The sequence below is a fragment of the Pseudopodoces humilis genome, chromosome 12 (assembly GCF_049639895.1).
Source record: "Pseudopodoces humilis isolate 2021_Gansu_Grassland_sample_001 chromosome 12, ASM4963989v1, whole genome shotgun sequence".
In the NCBI taxonomy this organism is placed as follows: Eukaryota; Metazoa; Chordata; class Aves; order Passeriformes; family Paridae; genus Pseudopodoces; species Pseudopodoces humilis.
Genome location: NC_142211.1, coordinates 6,450,141 through 6,476,171, shown reverse-complemented (window position 1 = coordinate 6,476,171; position 26,031 = coordinate 6,450,141). Strand labels below are relative to the sequence as shown.

Below are 26,031 nucleotides of genomic sequence, written 5' to 3'. Positions count from 1 at the left end.
TTTCTCTCCCTCTCTTCTCCCAGTAAAGTTGCATTCCTGCTAATACATCTTTCAGACAGCTTCCCCTTAGGTTTGGGAAAGGAGAGGTATTATCATTGCAGCTTTCAGAGGAAAGAGAATGTTTTTTGCTAACAAGCAATTACCTCTAGTTGATCAAGTAATTGTAGTGCCTACAACTGCCTTGTGCATACTGTCTGTCCAAACTGTGATCCACCTACTGGTTGCTGTCAGCCTGAACCTATTTCAGGTACCACATTAGGCACCAAGTCAATATTCACAGCTTCTTTCTCAGTGGAGAGGACACACTATTACCTTGGGGTTCCTGGCAGACTACAGGAATGATCTGTAAAAATACTTCTATCCCATGCAGCCCTGGACTTAACATTAAATGGACAGATCTTCATTTAAAAGGTCCTCAGAAGACCTCAATCTATTTTAAAATCTGATAGTCCTTTAAAAAGACAAAATGATTTGCAAGACATTTGCATCATTTAAAGCCCACAACCTGTCACTCAACTGGAAGAGACAAATCAATGCCTTTTTGAAGGCACACTGAAGAACCAGCTCCTGTCAAAATATGCTTATGTGTCTCTGTGGTGGTTTCACATTGACTGACGTTTGGGGAAGGAAAAAAAAAAAACAAAAACACCTAAGGAAGTGATTTCTTTGAGAGAAGCTGCTGGGAGCTTCCTCTGTGCCTAGGACAGGCCAATAGCTGGCTAATTCTGAGAACTGACAACATTTTGCACCATTTAGAAATTAGATCCGCCTCTGTGAATTCCACATTTTAAAAACCACAAACCTGGGAACTCTCTCTCTTGGCTTCCAGCTTCAGAAAGTAACGGAGCTCTGGTGAGGCCAGCCCTGCTCCCCTACTGCCTGCACGGCCTGGGGGAGGCTCAGCTGGACTCCAGAGGGTCTCGGGAAGGGGATGGAGGCTGCAGGGGAATGGCCCCAGGCTGGGCCAGGCCACAGCTGCTGACATCTTGCTGACACTAAGCTGCTCTCACAACAACCCCCCCCCCCCCCAACCCCACTGATGGCTCCAGTCCAAGCCCCCCCCCAGTGGCTGCTGGGCAGAAGGAGGGGCACTGTGACTGCTGTGGCCACTATTAACCCTTTCGCTAAATAGATGGGACCTGCAGACCTTGTTCCACTCTCCAGAGAGAGAAAAAAGTGATGACACGTAGAAAGACAACATGAAAACACCAAGGTCAGTAAAGAAAGAGTCAAGCCTCAGATGGAAGGAGAATGAGGAGATGCTGAATGGGGCTGAAATATTCTTTTGGTAGGTCCATGGAGATGGACAATGATATACTGAAATATCTCCTTTAATTCATGAGAGTATGGGGTGATGAAGTATTCAAAGTGTAGATCTGAGCAGAGGCATCCATTGACAAAGCCAAGCAGATATTGGAGTAGCTGTAATCCCATGAGAAGCTTGAACAGAGTGAGAGATGAGAGCAATGAAGACCCTTTGCCCCCAGGGAGAGAAGAATAAAACCTCTGTTCCCAGAGATGATCACAGAGACAGATGAAGAGAACCTTTGTCTTTGAACAACTCATCCTTAAAATAATACCCCATGAGTTCATGGCCCATGGACACACCTCTAGGAGGGCTGTGAAAATGGGAGGAATTTCATGATGCAGAACTTTTTGCCTGGGCAGCTGCTATTCATGGAAATGAAAAGCCAGGAGAAAACTTTCTTGTGGAGAACTCTCCATGGCATGACAAGAGAAAACTCCTCTCCCTACAAGAACTCATGAAAGACTATTGTATAGTTGGTACTGTTTTAACATCCCAGGTTTTGTCTCTAAGTAGTCAGTTGAGAAAGGAAAAATTTAGGCAGGGGGAGGAAAGGTGTTCTGGAGGTTTTATTTGGATGCTTCTTATTCTTGTAGTCCTGTTAATAAAGTTTCTTTATACCTTTTAAGTTTTAAGCCTGTTTTGCCCTTCTCTTAATCCATATCTCACAACAAGAAATGAGTAAGTGCACTGGGGGTTTTAGCCAGTGCTAAAACCCATCACAGTATTTGGTGCATTGGCTGTGAAACTTAAATTGGCAAATCTAAACCACTACAGTCTCAATCTTAAAAGCAAAGCTGCAAGTTTCTACTTGACTTGTTACTAAGATTCCCTTCATATAAATGAAGTCTAGAAACAAGCCCCATTTATTCATAATCAAGATTTATCTTGCCGTTCCAAAAGCCAAATCCTGAACCTGGGGACAGAGGACAATTTCCTAATAATAAGGTCTACAGCAGGTTGTCACCAAAAGGTGTGCTGCTTTTCTCTTCATGCTCTCAGTTGTCTTTCACCTGCTTGTTCACTAGCAATGAAGCTCCAGAGCAGGTGAAGCAACTTAATGAACTCGCAAGTTTGTTCTAGGGAAGATATGGGGGAAGAATGGGGCAGAGGGGGAGTAGGTTTCTTCTAAGTTAGCAGGATCATTCTTTCTGTAGTCAGTTAATTTGAAAACACATCCTAAGACACTGGGTAGTAGCTTCTACATAGTATAATCCTTGCAGCTGCTAGAAAGAGGAAGACCTTGACCCCATAATCCAGTCCATTTGACCCTGATCTTTAATGTCAATTTGCATTATTGTGATAAGGACCTGGTCAATCTCAGATTTAAGCGGTTAGGTTTTCAGCCACACTAGTGGTCTGATATTCAGGTTTACCATATGGACCCACAAATGTTATCACAGACCTAAGGGGTGAAAATGAGAAGGTTCACATATTTTAATGACTGTTTCCCTTACATTGAACTGGCAATGCCGTCTGATAGACAATTATTTTTATCTTTAAAATGAAACTGGCTTTCTATTACTTGTTTTTCTCCCTCCTCCCCTACAAAAACAAACTTGAATTATTAACGTGACTGGAGTACCAGCAGATCCGCCTATCGCTGTTGTACAATATGACCTGCATACTTTTTCCCCTTGTAAAAAATTCAAATTCCAGAAATTAACTGACTGCAATAAGTCAAGGCAAGTGTTGGGATTTCAGTCCAATAAGCAAGTCCTTAAGTGTTAGGGTTCTGCTCATGAAGCTGGTGGCAAGGTATCCAGGTAGCATGATTCCAGGCTTTGTTACTCAAAAGAAAAATCCATTCCTTCTATTTGAAAAAGCTGGCTGTTTGCAGTGTGTCAGAGACTTGAAAGATGGATGTCTCGGGACATTTTGGGATGCATGTGTGTGTGGGGGAAGGAGAGGTTGGGCCTTGCCCTGGCGAGACAATGAACTGCCCCCCACTCCTCACCCCTAGAGCCAATATCCCAGCCCTGCAGTGGTGCCAGTCATGGAACACTGGAGGCAGAGCTCCACTCTCACCTAACCCAGCTTTACACAGTGTTAGTTAATAATTTAAAAACAAATAAACCCCAAACCAACAGACCCGAGAAGGAAGTCCCATATTCACAATCATATGGACCATAGCAGAAGGAAAGTAATGGCATGAATGCTGTTTGAATGACTTCTTTTTGAGACTGAAGACCAAACACATCAATTCACTTATCTAATTCAACTTTAAACTATACTCTTCAGAGCAAGCACCTAGAGTAATTTTTTACATTACTAGAATATGTCACTACAACTAAATTCACTTACTTATTCAGGATGTCAGACATTTTCTTAAGCATAATTGAGTATATTGGAACTCTTCAGTAAAAATTCTCATATCCACAATCTCATTTTTTAAATTACATACTTTATGACCTTTTGGTAATAAAACTAGTTGTAGAGTTAAAAAAATTATAATAGAGAACCTTGAAATTTGGTGTCAATGTTATTACAAGTGACAAATTTTAAAGACAGAATTAAACTTTTGATTTAAAAACAAGAAAAACTATTCAATTTGAAGCAAAGACCATCTCCAGCCCACACAAACCAGGTGTTATTTTATTACTTTTATTATAATCAGAAATGCAAAATTTTTGAGTTGTAGGTATTTTTATTAAAGCTAATTAAATCAGTCCAACAGTTCACAAGATTTGGGCCTCTGCACAAGTGATATGCATGCAAGTGGAATGTAAGAAGACAATAATTTACTATAGAAATAGATAACTTTTTTTTTGTCTCAACATACTAGAGTAAACAGTGATTTATGTAACAAAAACCCCAGGTTCTAGGAGGAGGATGAAATGCAGCAAAGATACACAACCCCCACTCTACACATTAATACAGTACCTGGATGCTGAATCTGTGAACATCAAAGGCACTGACTAGATCAATGGAAGACATGGAGGAAGAGCGACTATAGGGCTACCAGAGACAGACAAAGAAAAAACCAAGTAATCAGAACAAAGGCACAACAGAGCATTCAGTACCAACTTGCAAGCACAAGATAATGAAGAAAATGAAAACAAAAGCACCATAAGAAGCAAGCAGTGGCAAATGCTGATTTCATGCACCTGTGATGTATTATGCTCCCAGTGTAGCCCTAGAAAAGGCATAGTGTTTCAAGTAACACTAAAAGAAGTCAATTGATCCTAATACAAGAGACCATATTTTTTTTCTACCAATTGAATTAATTTTGGAGAAGGTATCTTAAAAGCACTGAGGTTAGCAAGTTGTTGGTTTCTTTTTTCTTTATAATCTCTAACTGACAAGCTTGATACAAATCAAGAGTATTCTAAATAGATACTGAAATCAGGATTTTTTAGCCAAGACAGAAACCAGTCCTTTTCCAATTCCAGCTACTTCAATTAAAAATGAGTAAACCACTGAAAGTTATTCTAGAAACATCTAAAAAAATAATTTTAAAAAAATCTTACATATCCATATAAAATATTATATACAAATACAAGTTAGCCAATTATACAGAGGAGATCATGAGAAATATCTTACCTTTTGGACAAATCTATGAGTCCCCACAGCAGAATATGCATCTCCAGGAGGTAAAGATATTGGCCAGTATAATCTCACCTTTTCACTTTGGGACTGAAACAAAATAACTTTAATTACTGGTAGTCAGCTGCTACTAGATGGACTATGAAAGAGTGGGGCACCTTCAATCTTTATAGTGGCTACAACTAGTGCTGTCCATGACAGACATGAAGTTGTCATCCTGCTGGAATTCTCAGGAAGCAAATGGGCCTGGAGACTGAATTACCCATTTATCTATACTTCAAGGGATATTTCCAGGTTAAGCAAACTAGATTTGCAGCATCACAGATGTTGCATCCATGTAGTAGTACTACAGTAACTCAAAATTTTTACCTTCTCCTAAGAGACCTCAACATAGATAAACTCTGTTGGGTACTATATGTCCACTAGAAAGTCTTATAATTCTTAGCAAGTCGTTGCATTCACTATATTCATAAGCCAAAAACCTTTTAAGACAAAGGAGGCACCACTTTATTATTCCCCCTCATTTTATACACTACTATATTTTCTCATATTCTATATTTCATATATATTTCATTTCAGATATATTTCATCACACACATCCCTTTTTGATCCTTGTCACTTAAGTGTATACAAGAAATGAGTTTGAGAAATATCCAGAGCCTACACAATTTTTAAACAAAACCAAACACCAGTAGAACTATGTCTTTCCTATTTGACATACTGCTACAGTCAAAATAAACTTCAGAGCAGTAATTAGGTTTTGAAAAATATCTGCATCATTAGATATTCTTATTTGCCCAGGGCATCACTTATATGTAGTGATAAGTTTTATACAGGACTAATACATTTATTTAGGAGTTAGAAACCAGACACGATCAATTAGCTTAACACTTATACTATCCTTTTCTATGCAAGCCGTCAAGTCACTTTCTCAAAATTAGTGTTAAGCAATGATATTTAATTGTAAATATTATATAGTGAATCCCATTTATAAGTGTCAATCTAAAATATCTAGAGTTTCAAGAGATGCACCCCAGGACTGATTAAGTCACAGAAGCCTTCGATGAAGTGCCCATCATTAATACATTTTTCAACTATCAATACCTGTTCTTCCATTTTATCCTGTCTATCAAGAGCAGCTTCAACAGCATCAAAGAATTCTTCTTCATTAATCAGACTATTAGGACCCTCCTAGAGCATAAGAAACAAAACTAGTTCAAGATTTTGGGGACATGAGAGCTCCACTTAGGTTCAATATTAGAAATAGCTATTTATGTATTATGCGTATAACTGACAGAAGAAAATTTCTTCCATAGACCTTAAATATTTTCACCAATATTCATATATTAGAATTCATCTGAAAACTCTACTTGTTAAAGGAAGCTATTTCCTTTAAGTACAATTTAGGGATACTTAAATAAGCAAAACCCCCAGGAAACTGAAGACTGAGTAACAGTGTCAATATGCTTTAATATGAGATTTAGGTTTTAATTAACAGATACCTTCTCTTAAAAATGTTTATCATATGTGAGTAAACATATTAACATAATTGTGTTTAGACTCCTTCCAAGTATTCCATTGCCTTAGGGTGGATTTCAGATATGTGTTCAAAGCACAAGAAGACAAAATCCTGTGGATCACTGTTGAGAATTCTTGGAAAGAACAGTTTAACAATAAACAGCAGGTAGAGTTGATTCAATTATTTAAAAATTGTGTCCACTAAGTAAAATGGTAATTTAGGAAAACTAGGTTTACTGCTTTTATTGTATTGTAAAACAAACTAGTCCAGTAAATTTCAAAAATCTACATCAGGGATATCTGGGAGAAGCAGCTGGGTTCATAACCAGGTAGAAAAAGTCCAACTTCCTATCCATCCTTTTCTTTTACAGTGCTTTAGCCATAACAGAGAACATAAGCTCAAATACCTTTTAAATATCTCAACATATTAATACTATTTCTCAGGCTATGATTTGTAAGTAGAAACCTGCTTAATTAATGTAAATGAAAGAATTGAGTTCTTAAGTTATGCAAACTGCTTTATAGGTGAATTATTTTACATTATTGTTCAGAAGGCAGTTTAAGAGACTCAGACTTTAATTAAATAACCAAACTGAGGAGGAAGTTGGTAAAATATGCCATTTAACAGATGAAGCAGAACTTAAAATAACTGAATTTATCAACACATTTCAAGTGGCAGTGATAAGTCATAAATCAATTTAAATTAAATTTCAGATTCTAGGACTGCCTCTGCAATCAGGGCTTTCATATTTGCATTACATATCTAGACAGCTGACAAATTAAAATGTAAGAGTATACAACTTTCAAATGAGCAGTATAAAATGTACAAGAAAAATAATTAAAAAGTCAGCAAAAAAATCTGTTAGCAAAATGTTTTAGACAAAAGTAGGATAGGAAACCTAAGGAGAAGACAGACTTCTATTCTCAAAACACTGCAGGATTGAGATTCTTCATTTAGTTTCAGTTTCCAAGGCAGAAAAAGTGGCAAGAACACATTGCACAAAGACCTTGATTTACATACACACTCAGTTGAGAAAAAAAATAATCTTCAAAAGCCTTAGCATTTTTAAAAATTTCAAAAGCAGAATTTGTACCTCATAGTCTGGCCCTCCGAAGTGGGACTTTTTTTTCAGTTCTGTCACAGCACTTTTGTATGCTTCTTCAATTCTTTTCCTTTTCTCTGTTTCCTGTAAAATTACATGATCATTTAAAGGGACAAGAATATATTGACTGATAATAGTCAATATGACAATAAATGGAATGACCAGTATAAGTTTTATTCCCAAGGAACAATTGCAGAGGTGCTGATTTTCTGATTTTATTTGAATGCATGCATTATTTGTGCCCTTATAGATACATATATAATACAAAGCTCGAGGAGCTAGCTACATTAAACATAACTTCTTTAAGTCATATGGAAGAAACTAGATCAGTAAAAAAATCTGGTATCTAGTTTAATCATAGCTATTCATGGTTTGTTGAGGGTCAGTCCCACTTCAGTGCCTAAAAAAGTTATGGAGAATATTCTGGGAGTTATTGAAAAACACCTGAAGGACAATGCAGTCACTGATCACAGCCAGCACAGGTTCATGAGGGGAAAGTCCTTCTTGTCAAATGTAATTTCCTTTTATGACAAGGTAACCCACCTATAGTTGATCAAAGGAAGCCAGTTGATGTAATCTTTTGGGATTTCAATAGTTTTTGATTCTCTCACAGCATCCTTCTGGATAAAATGTCCAGCACACAGCTGGATAAACACATCACACACTGGCTTGTACTAAATGAGGTTACATGAAGCTGCTGACCAGTCACAAGTGGCGTTCGACAGGGCTCCATTTTAGGGCCAGTTATTTTCAGCACCTTCATAAATAACTTGAATACAGGATTAAATGATATACTGAACAAGTTTTCAGGCAATACTCAATTGGGAGGAGTTGTTGACTCCCTCGAAGGCAGAGAAGGCTAAACTGTCCCTCTACAAGATGGAGGCTGTATAGTTTTGTGAAGTAGCAGACTCTCACTATTCACATTTGTGTTTTGCTGCCAAGTTCATGGTTCTGAAGCTAGTGAAGTGCCGAGGCTGGAGAAGGAAGGAGAGCAAGCTGGTAAGTACAATGGTACTTAGACAACTTGTAAAGCAGTCATTGCTTTTAGCCACTGACAGAGATCCTGTTCTTACTATGACACACCTGCACAGCACGGAGCCTGTGTAGTCAATCTGCTGATATATAAAGGACAAACTTGTTGCTGCACTGTAGTAGTTTGGCATTTAGGAAAAAAAGTGGGAAATATCCACGGAAATGATTCTTCTTAGAGAGGCTGCTGGGAGTTTCTTCTCTGCTTGAGATCAGGCCAATAGCTAGCCAGTTTTGAGAACTGACAGCATTTTGGACCAGTGAAAAGTAAGATTACTTTTGTGAATACCACCTTTTTAACCCAAGCCCGGGAGCTGCTTGTTTCTTTGTTTCCGGCCTTGAAAGGTATAGGAGGTATCGGAGCTCTGGTGTGGCTGACCCCGTTCCCCCGTGGCCTGTGTGGCTTGGGCGGGGGGGGGGGGGGGCGGGCGCTGGGCCAGACTCCAGCAGCTCCCGGGCGGGGGATGGAGACTGGACTGAGAAATGAGTAAGTATTCTGGTGATTTTAGCTACTGCTAAAAACCACCACATGTACCTTTCAGTTCTTCTAGCTGGTCTTTTACAGACACTGGACAGACTTACAAGAGCTTTAAAAACCTCCCAGCTAAAACAAACATGAATGGCTGCCCAATTTAATATAATTTAATATAATTTAATATAATTTTCCACTCTAACATCTCAGAGGAAACATTCTGAACTTTATAATCTTCTAATATTTATTTATTTTTCAGAGCAGCATAAGCATCTATCCAAGAAACCCAAGAGTACACAGATCAGCATCATTCTCTACATCTATTTATCAGATAACAGAGTAATTATTTTTTGCTCAGGCTCATAGTTATAGAAGAGACTTTTACAGAGCCATGTTTAGTCAGTAAAACAAGGAGAAAAAAAAACAAAACAAAAGAAGCCCTACAACTGAAGTGGAATAAATAGTGTTAGCAAAGGTCTGAATACATTCAACTGCTGTCTTTAAATTCTTGTGCAGGGTGTAGGTGTCAAGGTGTTGGTTGTGGGGGGCTGCAGGAGTGGCATATGATGGAGGTGTCCAGGGGCTGTCCTGTGTCAAACAGGCTCCAAAACAGACCCACCACAGGACATAGTTGAGCCCATCCACCACATGCATGGAATCTCTGTGAAAATGCATTTAAGAGCAAAACACAGCCCAGGGAGAGAGGAGAGGGAACAAAAAGGGAGAATCAGAGGGAATGCCAAGGCCAGAAGAGAATGATGAGGAGTTCCAGGGCAGAGAATATATCTATACTGTAGCCCATGAAGGACCCCACGCTGGAGCAGAGGGACATTTCCTAAAGGAACCATGTTCCATGGAGGACTCCCAATGAAGAGGAATTTTCCCAGAGGACTACAGTCCTGAAAAGGACCTGTGCTGGAGCAGGGGAAAAGTGTGAGAAGAAGTGGCATAGACTAAGTGTTTTGGATTGACCTCCAACCCTTCATTCCCCACTCCCCCCCACCCCACCGCACTTCACTCCTTGGGGTTAGCAAGCAGGGGTGTAGAGGAGCCTGTAGTTAGAGTGAAGCTGACCCTGGGAAAAGGGGGAAGAAAGCTGTTTTAGTGTTTGTCTTTTTGTTTCCTACTAACTGTACCTGTTTTAATCAGCAACAGATTTTCTGCCAGGACAAAAACTCATAAGCTATCTTCCTGTCTTTCTCATCCTGTTTCTCACACACACACACTCCAGTCCTGCTGGATGGGGTGCTAAGTGAGCAGCTGGGTGGGCATTTGGCTGTTAGCCAAGGCTAACCCACCACAATTTTATACTATTTAATTAAATCAAAATCTCCTCATCTAATAAGCTAGGAATTAGAAGAATCCAAACAAAAAGGTTATTTTATATTAGAATTACAGTACTTCACCATCAGTGTGCTGTAATCTGTCGCCCTGAAAACTCAGCTTCTGAGCTTGCTAACGTAGTTTTCTAAGGACTTTCCCAGGACAGTAACTATAAACATAGATATGTGTACATTCTTTCTGTTACACGTCTTGTAATGGGCACCTCTCATGGCCAGTGCAGTGAGAAAGTGTTATCCTGACCATCCAATCCCTGGCCGTGGTGGGAAGCCTATAAATCCTGGGAGGAAAAATAAACTCTGCTCTTTCTTGCACCACACCTCAACCTGTGTTCGCGTGATCTATTGATCTTCAGCGGTAACATCTGGTGAACCCCGCCGTGTCTTGCACGTGTGTTACAGGGTACTGTCTAGCCTGTGGCTATGGATGGTTTTGGGCTTTCTCTTACGGAGGGCCTGGTTCTGGAGATATGGCATGCGGTGTCTGATCGGAGAGGGATTGATGTTTCGTATGCTGACTTCCAGCGATTGTGTGAGTATGGGAGAACTGAGGGGTTTTTCCGTGTGGATGAAGCGATTTTTTCGCAGTCAGCTTGGGACGCTTTAGGCGATTCCCTGATCGAGTCTCTCCTGGTCGGTTATCAGCTCCGGTTGCTCCGGCTGCTCGGGATCTGGGGAAGGTGCGGCTTTCTGAGGTCGGGTCCCGAGGTCGGCTCCCGTGGGATCGCCGGGGCCCCCAGCAGGTTGAACGGGGGCGCCGCGGGATCGGTGGGTGTGACCCCGCCTCGGCCAGCGCCGCGGCGGTGTAAGCCTGAGGCGGCCTTGGACCCTTGCCAGCGGGCCGTCGGGGGCGCCGCGGACCCGGGGGGTGTAGCCCCGCCTCGGCCCGCACCCCGGTGGTGTAAGCCCGGGGCGGGGTTGGATCTCTGCCGGCAGGCTGTCAGGGGCGACGCGGACCCGGGGGGTGTAACGCCGCCCCGGCGGCGTGAGCCCCGGGCGGGGTCGCCGCCTCCGCATACCCTCCTGGCACAGACCGATTGGGGGGTGCCTTAACGGGGGCCCGCGCCGGCCCTGGGGGACGCCTCAGGGTCTGTCCCGTGTCCCTGCTGCGGCTGGGCCGTGCCGTACCCCGCGGTGGGGGACGGGCCGGGCCCGGGCTCCGCGCCGGCAGCCACGCGCGCTGTTCCCCTGCAGGAGCAGCCGGCACTGCTTCTTGGACCTTTCGCCCCTGGGGAACCACTGTTGGGGGCGGTTCCCAGCGCTGCCCCCCCCGCTCCGGTTTCGTGGGGCGTGGGGGCGGGTCCTGCGGGTGCTGCGGACGCCGGGCCGGGTTCTGCCGGCCCCGCGCTGCCGGTTTTCCCTCCTGCGAGCCCGGGTTGTCCCCTGGCAGCAGAGGAGGACACTGCCCCGGCTTCGCAGGCTGTGCCTTTACCGGCGCCCCGGTCCCCCCCCGCGACAGGAGCGGGCTCTGCCGAGCTGCCTCCAAACCCCCCCGCCTCGGGTTCCCGGACATCTCCTGAGCCTGCGGCTGGAGCCGGTCCTCCCCCGTCGCCTCCGGCGGCTGTGGCAGACCAAGGTCCTGAGCTGTTTACCACTGGCTCGGGTGGTGATGCCGCGGGGGAAAAGCCGGTGACCTTGACGGGCCAGGGGTCCCAGGCTGCTGGAGCCTCTTCGGATGGCCTGTGGACCTTGTCCTCTTGTAAAATGACTGTGCAGCTGAGCGTATCAGGCATTCCATGTGCTTCCAAATGCTTTGGTCCGGTGGGTGAGGGCTTGAGTGTTCTTCTTGTGGCGTGGTTGAATATCACTGCCCAAGGCACCATTGCTCACCTAGGGGACATTGATTCGGAATTCCTGGGGTGCATTTCTGCCATGGGTTCCACACTCCTGCCTCCTGTTTCTATCCCTGCGGGACCTGGATTTGCTCACCTTGTGCCTTTTGAGTTTTATGTTCGCAGAGCTGAGACCCAGCTGTGGGGAGATGGTGGCTTCGGGTTCCCTGGACCTCCCTGGGTTCACGGACTGCTGTTTTGACAGCCAGGGATCATCCTGAATGGGTCTGCACCCGGTCCATCCTTGGTGAGATGCTGTCAGAGACTAGCTTCCGTGGGTTTTGACACTGGCATGGACATCACGATTGTCAGGTTTGCTGATGGACCCGATGCTGACACATTCAACACAAAGAAGAACTTGAGACTGACTCTTTGTTCAGCATTTTCTGTTGTCTTCTCTCATGATAGACTAGTCACCATCCGTGACTTGATGCAAGGACAATCGGATCACAGTGATCTGGAGTTTCAACCAATCCCTGGGACATTCCTGTTTTCTGTATCAAGAAGAAGTCTGGGAAATGGAGGTTGCTATAATACCTCCAGAAAGTTACTGCTATGATGAAAAAACATGGTGATGTTGCAGGCTAGCATGCCTTCACCTTCCATGCTTCCTGCTGATTGGCTAGTCCTCATTGTGGATCTGAAGGATTGTCTTTGCAATTCTTTTGCATCCCGATGACAGGCCGAAATTTGTCTTTTTGGTGCCAGCTATCATTAATGCTGAGCCCACACAGAGATATCAATGGAGATTTTGCCATAAGGCATGCAAATTTGCCGGCATTTGCCAATGATATGGGGCTCTAGCCCTCTCTGAAGTTTGCAAGCAGTTTCCTGCTGCTCGTCTCTACAACCTCCCTGAAATTATTTGAGGGTCAAAATGATTTTGGGACAAACAGTCCCGCATTTGGAGGTGCAATTATCATTTTTGCATTCAGTGCAGACACTGCATGAATGATGTCCAAATATTAATGGACTTTTACATGGTTGTGTCCTTATATGGGACTGACCACAACACAGCTGTCTCCCTTGTTTGGTCTATTAAAGGGGGACTCTGATTTTAAAGTCACCTCTGACACTGACCCACTGGCACAGTAGATGCTGGAGGAGGTTCTGCAAGCAGTTTCTGCCCCTCAAGTTTATTACGTTAATCTTTCCATTGATGTCACTGGTTTGTTTTTTGGGTTTTTTTAGAGAGTCATGAGGCTGGATCAGCCCAACTGATAGAATTACAGGCTGCTGTCATAGCATTTCATAAGTTTTCCCAGGCACCTTTCAATTTGGCCATGGATTCTGCCTCTGTGACCAAATTGGGAGCCATCCACAAGCAGGTGTTGATGTTGGACATTTGTTTCATTTATTTTTTGGGGTTTTTGTTGTTTTTCTGATTTTTTTTGTTTGTTTGTTTTTTTGTAATAACGAAAGGGTGAGATATCACCCTGAAATTATAGCCTTCTGATTGTATGGAGTATTGTATTTTTCTATTATTTATTTTTTGATTGTTTATAATGTTGTTAGTTTCTTTGTTCATTTTTCTTTTTTTAATTTCTTTTTGTAAAACTAAAAAGGGTGAGATGTCGCCCTGAAAACTCATCTTCTGAGATTGCTAACATAGTTTTCTAAGGACTTTCCCAGGACAGTAACTATAAACATAGATATGTGTACATTCTTTCTGTTACACGTCTTGTAATGGGCACCTCTCATGGCCAGTGCAGTGAGAAAGTGTTATCCTGACCATCCAATCCCTGGCCGTGGTAGGAAGCCTATAAATCCTGGGAGGAAAAATAAACTCTGCTCTTTCTTGCACCACACCTCAACCTGTGTTCGCGTGATCTATTGATCTTCAGCGGTAGCAGTAATCCCCAGAAAGTTTCACTGACAAGTGTGACAAAGTTGCATGTCTACCAAAGCAGAGACTTAAAATCTCCAAGTGACCCCCTTTAAAACATATTTACTTATGCTATAGGAGTGTCTATGAGTAAGAATCAGGGGGAAGGCTCACAAGGCAGATATCCTGGTGGGAGACTGGTACAGAACACCCAACCAGGATGAAGAGGCAGATGAACTATTCTATAAGTGACTCTGTTGTTTCACGATCGTCAGCCCTTATTCGTGTAGGAGACTTTAACTTGCCAGATGTCTGCTGGAAACTCACCACAGCAGAGAGGAGGCAGTCTAGGAGATTCTTGGAGTATGTGGAAGAGAACTTCCTGACAGCCCTGGTAAGTGAGCCTGATACCAAAAGGATTAATTAAATTTTTACTGTGCCTGTGAACTTTTAATAGAAAAACAAGGCATGCAAAAACTGCTTTCCCAGCAAGGATGTTTGGAAGATAAGAAGACGGCATGTGGCTCAAGAATGTAGTGACAGACAAAACAAGGACTGTATCTGGGAACTCGGAGTGGGTTTTATGGTAATGGTAAAATTGTAATATGCATGTAGAGACTGTATATAAGCAACACTCATAAAATCACATGTCTGCATAGGGTTAGTATGGATGTTGAAAGCAGGCAGGGAGCACAGAGCCTGTGTGAAACTAAGTCACACAAGGTTCTCACTCTAGCCTGAGAAAGCATAAGGAGGAATCCAAACAGTCCTTGGAGAAAGACAACAACCTTTGCAGGTGTTATTTAGATCCTTGTTTACTTGTAAGAAACAGTCAAGGGATGGTGTTCCAATTGTCCAATAATAGTGATGTGTTGGTTTAATGACCAATGAGAGTTTTACCTCTCAGACCTTCTTGGACCTGTCTATAAAAGAAGATCTGGAATAATAAAACTTGCTCTCTTGGGCAACCCAGCTAAGAGAGTCTGTCATACTTTGCTGTTCCTAATATAGTGCGACAGGTTAGGAGTATCCCCTATGGGACCTCATGCCTGTATAAATGATGCTCTCTTTAACACCACATTAGTGTTAAGGAGTCTTATTCCGATATATCGGAACATTTGGTGACAAGTCTACCAGGGGTGGGGGCCCACTAGACCTGCTGTTTACAAACAGAGATGGGCTGCTGGGAAATATGGTGGTCAGAGGCTGTCTTGTGCACAGTGACCAAGATATGATAAAGTTTTCAATACTTGGTGAAGTAAGGAGGGACGTCAACAATACCTCTACCCTGGACTTCTGGAGGGCAGACTTTGGCCTGTTCAGGACACTGTTTCACAAAAGTCCCCTGTGAACAGTCCTTAATAACAAAGGGATCCAGGAAGGCTGGAGATACTTTAAGAAGGAAATCTTAAAGGCTCAGGAGCAGTCTGTCCCTATGTGCCAAAAGACGAGCTGTCAGGGAAGAAGACTGGCCTTGCTGAACAGGGATCTTTTACAGGAACTCAGGAAAGAAAGAAGGTTTATGACCTTTGGAAGAAAGGGCAGGCAACTCAGGAAGAGTACAAGGATGTCATTAGGTTACAGAGAGAAAAAATAAGAAAGGCAAAAGCTCAACCAGAACTCAATCTGGCTACTGCTGTGAAAGATAATAAAAAGGTTTATTTATAAATACATTAACAACAAAAAGAGCACCAAGGAAAATCTCCATCCTTTATCGTACATGGGGGGGGGAAATATAGTCACCAGGGATGAGGAAAAGGCTGAAGTACTTAACACCTTCTTTGCCTCAGTCTTCAACAGTAAAACTGGTTATCCTCAGGGCAACTGGCACCCTGAGCTGGTAGACAGGGATGGAGAGCAGAATAGCCCCACTGTAAACCAGGAGGAAGCAGTTAGCAACCTGCTGAGCCACTTAAGACAATTGTAAGTATATGGCACCAGATGGAATTCATCTGAGGGTGCTGAAGGAGCTGTCAGAAGAGCTCACCAAGCCAATGTCCATTATTTATCATCAGTTCTGGCTCACTGGGGAGGTCCCAGATGATTGGAGGTTGGCCAGTGTGATGCACATCCACAAGAAGGGTCAGAAGGAGGATCTGAGGGACTACAGGCCTATCACCCTGACCTCAAAGTATGGCAAGGTTATGAAACAGATCATCTTGAATGTGATCACATGGCATATAGAGGACAACCAAGGGATCAGACCTAGCCAGGGTGGGTTTAGGAAAGTCAGGTCCTGGCTGACCAACCTGATTTCCTTTTATGACCAGGTGGCCCACCTAGTGGATGAGGGAAAGGCTGTGGATGTTGTCTACTTGGACTTCAGTACAGCTTTTGATGCAGTCTCCCACAGCATTTGCTTAGAAATCTGGCAGCCCATGGCTTGGGCAGGTACACTCTTCATTGGGTTAAAATCTGGCTTGGTGTCCAGGCCCTAAGTGAGTGTGATAGTAAATGGTGTCACATGGTTGGTGGCTAATCACTAGTGGGGTTCCCCAAGGCTCAATACTGGGACCAGTCCTGTTTTAATATCTTTACTGATGATCTGGAAGAGCAGATCAAGTGCACCCTCGGTAAGTTCAGTGACTTCACCCAAGTTGGGCTGGGATTGTTGATCTGCTGAAGGGTAGGAAGGTTCTACAGAGGGATCTGCACAGGCTGGATTGATGGGCTGAGGCCAGTGGTATGAGATTCAACAAGACCAAGTGTTGGGTCCTGCACTTAGGCCACAATAATACCATGCAGTGCTACAGTCTTGAGGAAGAGCGTCTGAAAATCTTCCCTGTTGTATTGCATTATGTTGCGAGAAATGGTTTATTCCTGTTGTCCCCCCCTCTGGATCTGTGGTTGTGTTGGTTCCTTCCCCCTCACTCCTCCCCTTTGATTTCTCCCATTTGGTTGTAACCTGCCTTTCCCTGCCCCCCTTTCCCTCTGTTCAAAAGGTCCGGCGTGGGCAATTCTTGGTCTCTTTTCTTCCCTGGATTGTTCGGAATAAACTGAGGGACAGGGTCCCGGAGGTAGAGAGCCTCCTTTATCTTTTATCTCTATCCTCGCCAATTTTCCCCCTCCATGCCAGGTGGACTGCAGCTAGCTGGAAGAATTCTCAGGGTTGGGAGTGAGGGAAATTTGGCAGCTGGCACTCCATCGTGGGGCTTCTTAGAGCCCCCACGCGCAGCTGGAAATCCACATGTGGATTGAACAAGCTTTGGATTGTCAGCTACTCTGTAGCAGTGAGTTGCTTTTTGTGTAACTGTGGCTACAAGGGCAAGACCGACAGCCTTCCTCAGCCTGGGAAGGTCGGTCTCAGGACACAGAGGACTTCTAATGAAGTCTGAGACAGCCGGGGACACAGGAAACGGTGAGTGTGTCCACAACATGCGGCCAGGCGTGGCAAGGGACAAGCAAGTGCCTCGCGGTGTTGATATATTTTATATATTAGTAAAGGCCTGTATGCACAAACCAGCCTTTGAAATAAGTTGTGATATTAAAGGCTTAAGTCCTTGAAACATTCCTGCAGAAGAGAGAGTAAAGCAAAACAATATCCTTGTGTATAAGAGAAAAAATGTAAACCTGTGTGTATTAGCCAATAGTAACTTGCTTAGCCCGCAGACCCTGTAAAACCCTATAAAAGGTGTGCTAAAGATAGAAATAAACGGCGTTTGTGTTTACTTCTGTGAAGACTCGTGAATAGCTGGCGATCTCTCAATAGGGATGGGGTGCTCCCCCCCACGGCTTTGGCCACGTGTTTTTAGCGTCTCAGCAGAAGCGGCTGCAGCTGAGTTTAAAGGAACTGCGGGTTCTCTGGCAAGCAGTTGGTCCCTTACCCCAGTGTGTGTGGCAGGGAGCCAAACTGAGAGAAGCCTGCCAGTGCTGGCTGTGTTGTTCTTGCTGTGAAAGAAGGTAGATTGGTTGTGCAGGTAACTTTTAACATCTAAATGGGCTTACAACTGTCTGCACATGAAAGGAGTTTAAAATCCCAAGTTTGGGAGATTTTAAGTATTACAAATGTTAAGATTTTTAGAACTAGGTTGAAACAGTTTATCTGTTGGCTGTCTCGACACTTTCCACAGCTTGCCCTGCTAGATGTGGATTCTGTCTCTTCCTGGGACAGAATCGGAAGCTTGTTAACCCTTAAAGTAGAAGAGGGAGACAAAGTTGCTTCCAAGTATCTTCCATTGTTTCTTTTAATTTGGAAAGAGCTAGTTAACAGGGAAGTGAAGGGACAGCCACAGCAGTTTCCCCTGGTTTCCCCTAACCCTTCCTCCAAACACTCTGCTCCTGAGCTGAAGGACATACATGGAGCAGCCTGAGAAACGCAGTGTTGTGAATTCATGTTGTAAATATTGGCTTTTCACAATTATTCTGATAAATATATATTATATGCTTTCACTATATTCTTTTCTCTCTTAGCAAGTTATAGGCTTAGATAGGAATTCTGAATGGTAAGGATGTGTTTCATCCGGACAAGGCAAGACAATGGGAGGATCAAGCTGTGGAAAACAGGCTGTTAGCAGCAGCAGGAAAGGGAGAGCAAACTGTTATCAAAAAACTGGTACCAGGACGTGGGCAGGGGGGAAAGATAAGCTCAGCTGCCCTCAGAAGAAGGATGAGGGGCCCAGACCCTTATCAACAACTGACCATCTGCAGAAAAAAGGAAACCAGACTCCAAAAGAATGCTGACCAGCTAGAATAATGATGACCAGCAAAAAAATTATGCTGACCAGCAGAAAATGAGATTGTGCAAGAGCATGATCCAAGAAGGCAGAACCAGGGAGGGGACATGCTTGAATATGCATTAACCCCTCACAGCAAGGAGGGGATAAAAAGGGGATCCCTGAGATACCAGGTGTGCTCTTGGCAGCGCGCCAAGGCACCCGGCCGTTTTAACCCTTTGCTTTATTTCTTATGTCTCCTAATTGTCTTTTATTTATATTAAATTCTTTTTATAATTTATTAAGTGAATCTCGTTTTTAAGAGCAGGAAACCTGGCTTGGCTGTATATCTCCTGGCTCCCTGTCTCTCTTTCAGCCCCCTGTCTCTGGTAGCTCTGCACAAACTAACAGAGACCCTTTCCTGCACCCCTTTACCCCAGTTGTTACTCCTCAGTTACAGTGTTCTGTTAGTTCTAAAAGTGATGACCCCCCCCCGTCACCACATGGCTGGGGTCCAAGATGGTGCTGGCCATGTGCCAGCCGGCCACATGGTGGGACCCCCATCTTACCCTGCTTCTCCTTCCCATAATCCCTTCCACCCACCTGTCCCTGCCCAAAACCCTTACCCCGCCCACAACCCCTTCCTTCCTTCCCTCAGACATCCCTCCCCCCTCCACCATGTTCCCACCCTACATGATGTCACCCTGCGACCCCACCCTCAGGTGTTGCAATCCTGGTTCCCACGGTGACCCTGCCACCTTTCAAGTCTGTGGTTCCCATGCCCTCTCCCCTATTCCGGGGGGGGGGGGGGGGGGGGGGGGGGGGTAGGGGGGGGGGGGTTGGCTCCTCCCTCTGTTCCCACAAGATAGGGGGCGGGTTCCCACCCTGTTCCCGCTGTGGGGGGACCGGGTACGCCCCCTGTTCCTACGGTTGGGGGGGTGTCCTGGCCCTGCCCCCCCAGGGAGGAAGGGGGGGGTGAATTCCCACCCAGCTCCCACGGGGGGGCGGGGATGGATCCCCGCCAAGCACCCACGGGGGTAGGGCTGGGCTCCTTCCTGGACCCGGTGGTGGGGCAGGACCCCCCGGCCCCTGTGGCAGTGGAGGTGGGTGGGGGAACCCAGGGGATAAAGACCCTGGGAATGATGAAGATATGCTTTCAGCTGCTCCTGTAATCTATATTGGTAAAAGAAGGATTAATAGACATTATCAAACTTTCTCTTATCTAAATATAAAAGAAATTTGCAAAGCCCAAAGAGAATTTGGTAGAAATAGTGAAATACTTAAAAGAATGGTGAGAACTATTTTAACATCTCATGAGTTAGTTCCAGCTGATCTTAGGGACCTCTTCTGCTGTCTCCTAACTGCCTCAGAGTTTACTCTTTGGGAGAACTCATGGAAAAGGTCCTTAAAAAGCCTCCTGGTTGAGCTCAAGCAAAGCACCCAGGACACAAAAGATGCAGAGGATAATGAAAACACTTTTGAACATCTATGCAGGGAGGGGGTGTGGGCTAAACCTGAAGACCAGGCTCAGGTACTAACAAAATCCATTTTAGATAAAATCTGTGGTGTGGCAGAAAAGGTTTTTAACCAGTTGCCAACGGTTGAAACCCAAGGCAGCTATGTTAATATTAAACAGTTTATATCAGAAAGTTTTTTGCAGTTTGTCAACCAGCTTCGAGTGAAATACAAAGGCAAGTGGAAGGACCAGTGGTGCAGGCAGAACTGATTATAGAGATGGCTCAGAGGAATGCCAACGAGGCCTGCCGCAGGGTGATCCTGGGACTGCCCATTGATCCTCCACCCACTATAGCAGAGATGAGAGAGGTGTGTACCAAGAAAGCAGAGCTGTATGGTGCACAAGACAGGAGGCCGGGACTGACAAACCCAAGGACTGTAGCAGCAGCAGCACCAGGAATGAAAAAGCCACAGATGTCATTGGAGGAGCTCCAGCATATCATCTGCTTCCAGTGCAAAAAGCCAGGACACTTCGCCAGAGACTGTCCTCAAAGCCAGCACCAAAAGAAATACCAAAAGGAAGCAGTAGCCAACCAACAAAAATACTGGAACTAGAGCGCAGCCCCTCCCAGCGCAATGATATAAGTGCAGCGGGCTCTTGAATGAGAAAAGCCTCTCTTTTAACTGATAAGGGGAGGAAGGGAAGCAGGGTGAGGAACTTCGAAAAATAATTGTGGGGAACGCATGCCAAACAAAGTCTTGCAGCCTAACAAGCAATCCAGACTTCTAACTGCCAAAGCTTTTCTTTTCAGGTCGACTCGTTGAACAGTCATTGGAGTGGACCTGCAGGACAATTCACGAGACATGCCAGGAGTGGATAGTATTTTGTTATTGGGGACACAGCACACACATCCATGGAAATAGAGGTGGCTCCCATGACAATTAAGGGCGACCTACCACACCTCACTCTCCTGGCGCATTGTTCTCAGCCACCCTTCTATTTGGCCAAGGGGAAAATCATTGCTCAGGCCATTCCTGTTCCAGCAGAAGTCCCAGTAGATGGCAAAACACCTGGCGTCTACTGGGCAGAAGTTGTTGGCAAGGACAAAATCATCATGGGTAGCAACCTAACCCATGGATCAGGTCATCTCCATGTGGAAGGGTTGATTGACATGGGGGCAGATGTGACTATCATACCTGAACGGGTGTGACCTTCACACTGGGACTTGCAACTCGTGGCTGGCAAAATCCAAGGTGTAGCAAGGGTAAAATTTGGAAAGGTTTCTATTAGCATTGTTCAAATTGAGGGGTCGGATGTAAAATTGGCCACTGTCCATACGTTTGTCACTGATTACAAGTGTCCCCTGTGGGGGAGATACACCATGTCCCAGTGGGGAGTCAAACTAATTATCCCTGAGACTCCCCAGGATGTTTATAAGTGACCACTTTGGAATGCCCTACCCAAAACTTAACATGGCTGGATGATAATCCAGTCTGGGTAAATCAGTGGTCAGTCAAGTAAAGAAAAGCTCAAGGCACTCGAAGAGCTCATGGAGGAACAATTAGCCAAAGGCCACATATAAGAAACATCTAGCCCTTGGAATTCCCCCGTCTTTGTAATAAAGAAGCCAGGGAAGGATAAATGGCGCCTCCTTCAGGATCTTAGGGAAAAAAAAGTAATTGAGGACATGGGGTCACTCCAACCTGGGATGCCCTCCCCAGCAATGCTCCCACAAAATTGGCAATTGGTGGTCCAAGACATTAAAGACTGTTTCTTCCAAATTCCCCTACGCCCAGCAGATGCACCATGGTTTGCTTTCTCCATTTATTGAAGGGGCAGAGAGAGCTGCTTTCTCCCAGGGAACTGACTGCAGAAGCAAAAACCACAGTTGAAAAAGCACAAATGGCTTTAACAGAGAGGCAGGCTCATTGCTATAAGCCTGAGCTGCCTTTTAAATTCATTGCCCTGGGAAAGCTACAACACTTACATGGGTTGATATTCCAATGGATTGAAGGGCAGAGAAATTAATTCTTAATCATAGAGTGAATCTTCCTCTCCCACCAACCATCCAAAAGCATCACTAAGCCACAAGAGCTGATGGCTCAGCTAATCTGAAAGGCCAGGGTGAGGCTGTGGGAACTGGCAGGTTGTGACTTTGTGTGTACTCACCTCCCAGTCAAAGTTTCTGAGGAGGGAAAGCACTGTCCTGAGAAGTTGACCAAGGAGATGTTTGAGCACCTGCTGCAGAGTAGTGCTAACCTCCAGCTAGCTCTGGACAGCTACAGTGAACAAATATCAGTTCATGCCCCATCACACAAATTGTTTCCTGTGGAATTCCACCTCTTTCCTTGTGAGAAAAGGAGCCATTGGCCACTCAAAGCTCTTACAGTGTTCGCTGAAGTGTCTGGGGCATCCCACAAGTTGGCGATGACTTGGAGATCTCCCCAGACTCAACATTTGGAAGCTGATGTTGAGTTTGTGGAGGGGTCACTCCAGGTCGCCGAACTGGCTGCGGCCGTGAGAGCCTTTGAGATGTTCTCGGAGCCAATCAATTTGTTTACTGACTCAGCCTACGTAGCGGGGGAAGTGTCCAGGGCAGAGCAGGCAGTTCTCAAAGACAAAGAGAACAAGCATCTCTTTAGGTTGCTCTCAAAACTATTTTATTTAATTTCAACTCGAGAGCATCTGTTCTATGGGATGCATGTGAGGTCACATGCTGATTTGCCAGGTGAAATTGCAGAAGGGAACTGAAAAGCTTACTCCCTTGTCGTCTGAGCTGAAAACGTATGTCTTCCAGATGTCTTCCAGCAGGCTAAGCTGAGCGACCAGCAATACCGTCAGCATGTGCCAGGTCTGATCCGTCAGTTCCAATTAACCCGGAGTCAGACTTGAGTCACTGTGGCCACCTGTTCCTGTTACCAGGTCCAGGCCGTGCCGTTGCTGGGTGTTTGGGTTAACCCCAGAGGCCTTGGGAGCTGTGAAGTGTGGCAGACAGACATCATACACATTCCCAGTTTTGGTCACCTCAAGTATGTACATGTGAGCATTGACACATACTCAGGTGTGGTTTATGCCTCAGCCCACGCAGGGGAAAAGGCTGTACATGCCAAACAACACCCGGTACAGGCCTTTTCAGTGCTGGGGATCCCTTGGGAAATTAAAACTGACAGTGGCCCAGCGTAAAAATCCAAGGAGTTCCTGGAGTTTGTCCAGCAGTGGGGAGTGGAACATAAGACTGCCATCCCCCACTCCCCCATAGGTCAAGCTGTAATAGAGCATTCCCACCAGACGCTCAAACAAGTCCTTTCCAGGCAGAGCAGTGCAACAGTGTGGATGTCACCACAACAAAAGCTTTGCAAATCCCTGTTTGCTATCAATTTCCTGAATTGTTTATTTGAAAACCTGAATCGTCCCGTGGTTCATTATTTTAACAGTGGTGATCAATTTAAGTTATCACAGCATCCACCGATCTTAATCAGGGACCCAGAAACCTGGCCGACCAAGGACCCCTATGAACTTTTTACCTGGGGGCATGGCTATGTGTACGTGTCCACCCCCACAGGTCCGCATTGGATAGCCCAAAAGTGGATAAAACCTTTCCTTCCCACAAACCCATCTCCAGCAGAAGGGGATTAAAAACAAGTGGCAGTCGCTTCCAAAAGAAGATGCCGCTGTAATGATGGAGAGGAAACCTTACTGACATATGGTTACTTTCCGGTAGATAACCACTGACTGTCAATGTGCTTTAGAAATCTTTGGTTTTCCTTTTGCTGAAAACCTTCCTCCCACTCAACCTCATGCTGAGCCTTATCCCAGTTGTCATCCTGTTCGCACAGACTGGTTCATTGAATTGTTCAAAGGCTGGAGACTCATGGGGTGGTGGACTTCAATAGTTAAGCCCTTCTCTTAATTTTATATAATTAAAATGGGAGAGATGTCATTTGCACTGAAATTTCTTTTCCCTGTTGCTCTCCCCCCAGATCTGCAGTATGTTGGTTCCTTCTCCTCGCCCCACCCCTTCGGTCTCATCCCATTGATTGTAATTCTACCCTCCCCCTTCCCCCCAGTTTAAAAGTCCCTGCCATTTCCTGTTCTGTCTCTTTTTTCCCTGGAGTGGTTCCGAGAATAAAGTGAGGGACTGTCGTCCCAGAAGAAAGAGCCTCCTTCGTGTTGATATATTTTCTATATTACTAAAGGCCTGTCTGCACAAACCAGTCTTTGAAATAAGTCGTGATATTAAAGGCTTAAGTCCTTGAAACATTCCTGCAGAAGAGAGAGTAAAGCAAAACAATATCCTTGTGTATAAGAGAAAGAATGCAAACCTGTGTGTATTAGCCAATAGTAACTTGCTTAGCCCGCAGACCCTGTAAAACCCAATAAAAGGTGTGCTAAAGATAGAAATAAACGGTGTTCACTTTTACTTCTGTGAAGGCTGGTGAATAGCTGGCGGACTCTCAATATTTGGCACCTGAACAGGGACACCCTGCGGGCAGGGGGGCTTCGGTGGGTCCACGCACGGTGGGACAGAGCCTTGGACCGAGGTTGGTGGAGCGGATCTGAGTGCAGATAGATGCTGCCTTGGATCGGTACCAGATAGGCGGCTCGTGAATCAATGGGGGCGAGTCACTGGAGGACTCCGAGGGGCAGGGGCGTTGTAGAGGGGTCGCGACCTTCCCCCCCGCCGTTTGCCGCTAGCGTGGAAGTGGAATTTGCGGCGTGGAAGTGGAATTTGCGGCGGCAGAAAAACTGCTTCTTAGCATTCTTGTTAAACGAGGCGAAGCAGCCCAGGAAAATGACCTGGATATGCTCATTATATGGGCTAATTGTCATGGGCATTTTGTAGTGCTCACACAGCTTTTTGCGATCGAAGAATGGACTGATAAAAGGGTTCTGATATGGGAAACGGCAATTATGGAAAAGAGCAAGGACACTCTGTCTCTCGGTTGAACTTGGCAGATTGTAATTAATACCTTAAAAAACAGAAAAGCGAGATATGCTGAGGCTGTGAGCCCCGTAATTCTACCTGCATCACAGCGGCAGATACCTTTACCTCCCACTGCTGGGCAAGCACTCCTATCTATGCTGCCCTTGGAGAGAGGGAGGGAGAGTCAAAGAGAAGAAAATAATGAGAAAAAAGTTCAAAAGTGAATGCTGAAACAACAAATAGAATCTGTTCAGTTATGGCAGGATGTGATACATCTGGAACTATTTGCTTCCATTTTGGAGTCACTTTTAACACTACAATCTTATTTAAGTTCCATCTTTACTACCCTGGAAGAAAAGAAGCCAAATTTAGACTGGTTTCCACCCGAACCAAGGGGACATGGGGGAGCACTGAGGTGGGCGCAGAGAACAAAGGCACCCTGGGGGCAGAGGCAGTGCAAGAAAAGTTCCAAGGCCACGCTGATAAGCTGCAATGATCGCCGTTGTTAGCACCTGGCCGTGAGAGACTTTTCGTGTAACATCGCCTGCTTTTGTAAAAAGTCTGTAAAAAGTCGTGCCCTTTTTTCCTCTATCGGCGAACAACAAGAGAGATTGAGAGAAAAAACTGCATTTGTTTAAGTTCAGTTTGTGAGGTTTTTTTTTTCTTTCTCTCCGTTTTTCCTCTCTGCGAGAGTATGTGGGGGGTGTGAAGAAAGATAACAGCAGCAGAGAGCAGCAGCAGTGAGCAATCCACCCCCCCCACTCCCCCTCTAAGAAAAAGCATCGGGATAATACCCAGTTTGTTAAAAAGTCATGATTTATTGGGTTTTCAAAATGTTTTTATACACGCTTTTAGAGTTAATTTTGTGTTTTAAGTAATTATGAGTTTATGCAATTGCAGTTTTTAGAGTTTTACTAGAGAAATTATTGTGATGCTTTGAAAGTTAAAAAAAAAAAAAGTGTTTAACAGAAGTTGCCTTACAATAATTGGTTTTAGAACCTAAGGTTAAAATATGGTGTGATTTA

The 26,031-nt window shown here is 44.7% G+C and overlaps 1 protein-coding gene across 5 annotated transcripts in view; it reads right to left on the bottom strand.

Moving 5' to 3' along the window:
* Positions 1-26,031, bottom strand: part of LOC148183311 (ceramide transfer protein-like) — a 274,244-nt gene that overhangs the window by 27,398 nt on the left and 220,815 nt on the right. For 2 of the 5 annotated variants that reach the window (XM_088061554.1, XM_088061555.1), the window contains exons 8-11: positions 7,465-7,557; positions 5,957-6,043; positions 4,850-4,942; positions 4,190-4,264 (exon numbers count right to left, since the gene is read on the bottom strand). In XM_088061554.1, coding sequence (XP_087917680.1) covers positions 4,190-4,264; positions 4,850-4,942; positions 5,957-6,043; positions 7,465-7,557 — 348 coding nt within the window. The remainder of the gene's footprint in view (positions 1-4,189; positions 4,265-4,849; positions 4,943-5,956; positions 6,044-7,464; positions 7,558-26,031) is intronic. The other 3 variants (XM_088061558.1, XM_088061559.1, XM_088061560.1) reach the window with 3 other exon arrangements.